The 5,443-nt window shown below is 40.2% G+C and overlaps 1 protein-coding gene across 2 annotated transcripts; it reads left to right on the forward strand.

The window, feature by feature from the left end:
* The first annotated feature begins 638 nt into the window (after positions 1-638).
* cysltr1 (cysteinyl leukotriene receptor 1) lies at positions 639-3,867 on the forward strand. 2 transcript variants are annotated; one of them, XM_005460497.4, is made up of 2 exons: positions 639-949; positions 1,704-3,867. In XM_005460497.4, the coding sequence occupies exon 2, from the start codon at positions 1,712-1,714 to the stop codon at positions 2,744-2,746; it is 1,035 nt and encodes a 344-aa protein (XP_005460554.1). In that variant the 5' UTR covers positions 639-949; positions 1,704-1,711; the 3' UTR covers positions 2,747-3,867. The 2 variants fall into 2 exon arrangements, with proteins under 2 accessions (XP_005460554.1, XP_005460553.1); XM_005460496.4 differs by having other exon boundaries at positions 640-949; positions 1,701-3,867.
* The last annotated feature ends 1,576 nt before the right edge of the window (positions 3,868-5,443 follow it).

Genomic DNA, 5,443 nt, shown 5'->3' on the forward strand with positions numbered 1-5,443 from the left:
CACTGCAGCATCCGCACTCCATTAACTTAGCGTAAACCACGCTCATTGGCAATATACAAAGGAAATGCAGCACAACAGCTGTTGATGATGTTGTTGTGTTTTCCTTCTTTTGGGGTAAACAACTATCTCTGCATCTCCTTTCTTTTGACCTAATCATCATCATCACCTGTGTCAACCCGAGTTCCAACTTGTAGTCGACATGTTCAGACGAAACAGCTGCGCTAAACTCACCAGTTTAGTCGACAGCTACATCCTAAACAACACGTTCATTACAAAGCGACTAGACATAAGCACCGATGTCACCTAAAGCAAAGACTTTAAGTGTTTCTATTTCTCAACGCTTTTCATACAATGCCCGGTGAAATTAGACACTATGTACACGATATGTTGTTAGAAGTTGCTGTGTCAACAAGGTGTGAGACTCGAACAGGTCAGGCAGGCTGATATAACCATCTGAGGGGGAAATATGAGAAAATAAATAAAGAAGTGATGGTGTTTGCATTGCACCAGGAAAGTGTGAAGTGAGTGGAAAATATGGGTTTAGGGTGTGTTCAGCAGAAGCAGATACTGGCCTATCAGGATAAACCAGTAACTGGCAGGAAAAAAAATATCAGTAACAAATTTTGGCAAATGACAGCACAATATTGCCTACAGCAAAGAAGAACCACCTTTACAGTGGTTTCCCCCCACCCGCATCTGTGCATGAGCTAAAGTGTTTGTGATGTCACTGAGTTTGATGTGACTGTGCTGCGTGGTTAAAGGGAAAGACCAGCCCCACTTCGACTTGCTTTCAAAGTGAGCCTCTGAAGACGCAGCATCATTCTATTACTGTGACAACATCTGGTAGATGAAGCAGGCAGTCGGTCTGAGGCAGCATTGTGATTGCGGACGTCAAGCGGGAGTGAAGATCGACATACCAGCCGCGGTTTATGAAAACAAGAATTCACCGGTAAGGAGAACATGCCTTAGCTGGAGTTGAATTTGCTGGAATGTGGGTTTTATTTATACTTTTACTAACAGCTGTGGGCGACAGAGAAAGCGCTCAGCAGCGTGTAAGCTTATTGTTAGAAGTTACCACTCATTGTCTGAGCGGTGCAAATATTGCATTTGTTAATTTAAAGAGTGCTTTGTGAACGTCTTTCAATTAAAAGTGAAAGAGCAACAGAAAGTCTGTTTACTGAAACTGAATCAATGAGTTTTTAGCTTCACAGTAGTGAACGTGCATTAGAGTTACGCTCAGGTGCACGGTGCGTTAAGTAACATATATGCACGCTCCTTAATAATTTATCACCTGACGTGCACATTGCTAAATGAAACAATTTGCCCTCTAGTGAAGTGGAGTCTGACAGAATGTGATCCATCTGTCAATAATGAGTCTGTGACAAGTGCTCACTATGAACAGTGTCTCAACATTTCACAAGACCTGCATCTAAAAGAGACCTTAGCTTATGAAACCAAAAACAGAAGCTTTACCATGTGACAGGATGGAGGTCAAAAGTGCTTATCTGTTTTCGGTGTTTCTTCCAGATTTGCACGACAGGCTCACAGACTATCTGAGAAACAATCTACCACATTAGGGTTACAGCACTTTACACAGCTCTGCGTTTTTGTTTTCTTATATGCATATTTTCTGGGGGCTTGAACCACTTTCATTTACACATTCTTATGCACGCTCATAATGCGCTTTCCCTCTGTCTCAGCAGCTACACAAATGGAGAATGTGACAGACGGCTTGCAGGACAACTCCAGCCGGTGCGAGTCCATCGATGACTTCCGTAACCAGGTGTACTCAACAGCCTACTCCCTCATCACAGTTCTAGGCCTGGTTGGGAATGGCTTTGCCCTGGTGGTGCTTATCAGAACGTATCGCCAGAGCTCGCCCTTTCACGTCTACATGCTGAACCTGGCTGTGTCTGATCTGCTGTGCGTTATGACACTGCCGCTGCGAGTTCTCTACTATGTCAGAAAGGGAGACTGGCATGAGGGGGACTTTCTCTGTCGTATCAGCTCTTACGCCCTCTATGTAAACCTGTACTGTAGTATTTACTTCATGGCAGCTATGTCTTTCACACGTTTCTTGGCTATTGTTTTCCCTGTGCAGAACCTGCGGCTGGTGACAGAGAACCGTGCACGCCTTGTTTGCGGTGCTATCTGGGTAGTGATCTGTCTTTTATCCTCACCCTTCTTGATATCTGGCCAGAAGTTTGATCCGGTAACGAATAAAACCAAATGCTTCGAGCCACCTCCACCTGGGAAAAGCTTGAAGAAACTAATGGCGCTGAACTATGTGTCGCTGATGGTGGGCTTTGTCCTGCCCTTTCTGGTCATCATACTTTGCTACGCTGGCATAGTCCGAACCCTGCTTTCCCGCACCCACGCTGCCCGCCGTCAGCGGGGCACAGGCACCAGAGCCATTCGGATGATTGTCATCGTCCTGCTGACCTTTCTGGTCAGCTTCATGCCTTACCACGTGCAGCGCACCGTGCACCTGAACTTTCTGTCTCGGGGGGACACTACCCACTGCGAGAACGTTTCCATGCAGAAGTCTGTGGTGGTGACGCTGTGCCTGGCTGCTGCCAACTCCTGTTTCGATCCGCTGCTTTACTTCTTCTCTGGGGAGGGTTTCCGCAGCCGGCTGTCCTCGCTGCGCCAATCCATGAAGGCAAGCACTATGCAACGCACAGACAGGCGAAAGCCCATCATGGCTTCAGAGTCAGGCGAAAACCAACAGCTGAAGACCGGTTAAATGGCACCACGAAGACAAGTTGTCAACGAGAACATTTTATCAGGCTTAGAGTGACTAGTGCTCTCATGCGGACAGAAGACAGAAGTTTAAAAATGTTGACAGTTTTAAGTATTTAAACAGAATGTCTCCAGAGGATGATCCTCACGTAAGTTGATATTTATTATGTCAAAGTATTTGTTAAATATTTAAGTGATGTTATGTATTTCCAGTATAATGTAGCCTGTTGTGTTCTAAAGGTTGTGGTGTAAATACAAATATATATGTTGTGTCACTGCATGAATGTATTTATATGATGGTGTAGTAGGCTATGATTTTTTATTTGAAGGTTCAAGAAGGTCAAGGTTCGAACTTTGTAACTTGCATATGAAGGGTTAACCTCTGCCTCATGGTGAATACTGTAGAAAGAGCAGTATGGTAAAGACTGTGGTTATTTACTTTCCTTTGTAATTATTCTACTCTATGCTGTCGCTTTTATTTTTCACACGACTTTGTGGAAACATTACTTTGATTTCTGGTTTTTCAGTACGAGTTATCATCATTTCCTGTCTTAGTTTATGTGTTTTGGTTTACTCTGAGATTTCTACACATTTTGGACATTTATTTTCTTTTTTTTAAATGTATAAATAGTAATAAATATTTCACATTTTTACAGTGTAATCTGGAGGAAGGTTTGTGGATTTAGAGGGTACCTCTAAAGCAATAGTTGACATTTTGGGAGATTAAGAGCGTACTCATGTGAAACTGCAGCCAATGACTGGAAAAGGGAGTAAATAGCTTGCATGGCGCTCTCCACAGGTAACACATCCACCTACAGGTGTCTGTAAGGCTCACTACTCAGTGCACATATTTAATCCCTCTAATGTTTACAGCTTTAGCTTTATGCTGAATTAAACGTCACTTTCACATAGCAACATGAGAATGGTGCCAGTCTATTTACTACCTGACGATAGCAAAAATAAGCAACATTTATTACCCAAAATGTCCAACTATTCGTTTAAGCACATGAAAATATGTTGCTGTATTCAAGCAATTTTTCAAGCCATGTATAATAACTGCATTAATAAAAGATTCTGTATGTGTTTGTTCAAACTGATCGTATGTCATAAAAGTCTATTAAATTCCCAGAGCCCTTACGAGCAGCTACACCCTCTGGCCACTGGGGGTCAACACCAGTACAAATATTGTTGGTTCTTGTGTACAGCTCATTGTCTCCCTTGCCATACTATCTGTTTAGAAAAACAATGAGCCACTGTTTGCATTTCTAGAAACTGTGGAGATCTTTCACAAATTGAATTTGTGAGAAACATATAAGTCATATGACCATTTGTATGGTATGTGAGCATACAACCCCATCTCCCAAAATAGTTGGCACGCTGGACGATCATCTGATTTGTCAACTCTTTTATCGACACTCTGTGCCCAATGTTTGTTTTTTTCTGTTTTTTTGTTTTGTTGATTTTTTGTGGCTTGTTTGTTTGCTTTGTTGTTGTTGGGATGTTTTTTGTGTGGTTTTGTGTGTGTTTTGTTGGGTTTTTTGTTTTTTTGGAGTGATTTTGAGGGTAAGTAAAGGCTAAGAGCATATTTCATCCTTCCATAAACCCACAACAGCCATACATGAATTATGCTTGGGGGGTAATTTAGAAATACAAAAACAGTGAGAGAAGACCAGACTGCTGAGGCTGACCCTGCTGATTAGAACATAGAAGGCCACTGTATTACCGCTTCATACACAGATAATATCAAGCACATGATCGGCTCCCCCTCCATTGGCACAAAAAGCTGTTTGTCTCAGTCTGGAACACAGGAGCTATCTATCCCATAACAGTATTAGTGTACCTCACAGCAAGGATGCTAGCTATACAGGAAGCAGAGAAAGTCCCTGCTTGATTCTTACTCGCTTCTAAAGAGGGTATAGATAATAGTGCACTATTCATTGCAGGAAGTCACTCACATAGCGTTATTCAATTCATACTGTAGATTCATTGCTGTTTAATTGATTTAGCCTTCATTTATGTATCATACTTATTTCTAGCTCTGTATTGTTATTCTGGGACAATCATTTCATTCATTGAACTCCACTTAAGGCTATTTGAGGCCCACCTTACTAAAGACACTCTTGTCTGTGATTGGCCAGCATCTGGAAGAAGGGTGAGGGGCAGAAATCGGGGCTTGTAAAAGTTGTTTTATTGTCGGAAAGGTTCGAAACCTGTAAACCTACTAAGTAATATGATTTTCTAATAATATTTTAATTATAATTAATAATTTTCCAGGTTGGACACACTTAAAAAAAGATCTTGACAGATTTCATCTGTTGAATGTAACAGAATATTCCTGTTATTCTTAAGTACATGAAACAGCAATAAAATTAAGACTTTTATTTAAAAAACAAACAAAGATTAATAATAATAAAGACCTAAAATAGAATTAAAATGTCAAAAATTAAAAACTATACTTTTAAATAAACATAAAATTTGCTTTATTTTTTTTAAAGATAAAATTATATAATATTAAAATACAATTACAAATTTAACATAATATCAGAAAATGCTATTTTTTAAATAGAAAAAACTTAAAGTATAGTTTGCCATAAATACATATCTAACTTTTTTTAAACTAATTTTACAGATGTTATTCAACTAAAATAATAAAATTCTGGAAAAGTATCAATAATAGAAAAGTCATGGATCGTTTTCAAGA

The sequence above is a fragment of the Oreochromis niloticus genome, linkage group LG2 (assembly GCF_001858045.2).
Source record: "Oreochromis niloticus isolate F11D_XX linkage group LG2, O_niloticus_UMD_NMBU, whole genome shotgun sequence".
NCBI lineage: Eukaryota > Metazoa > Chordata > Actinopteri > Cichliformes > Cichlidae > Oreochromis > Oreochromis niloticus.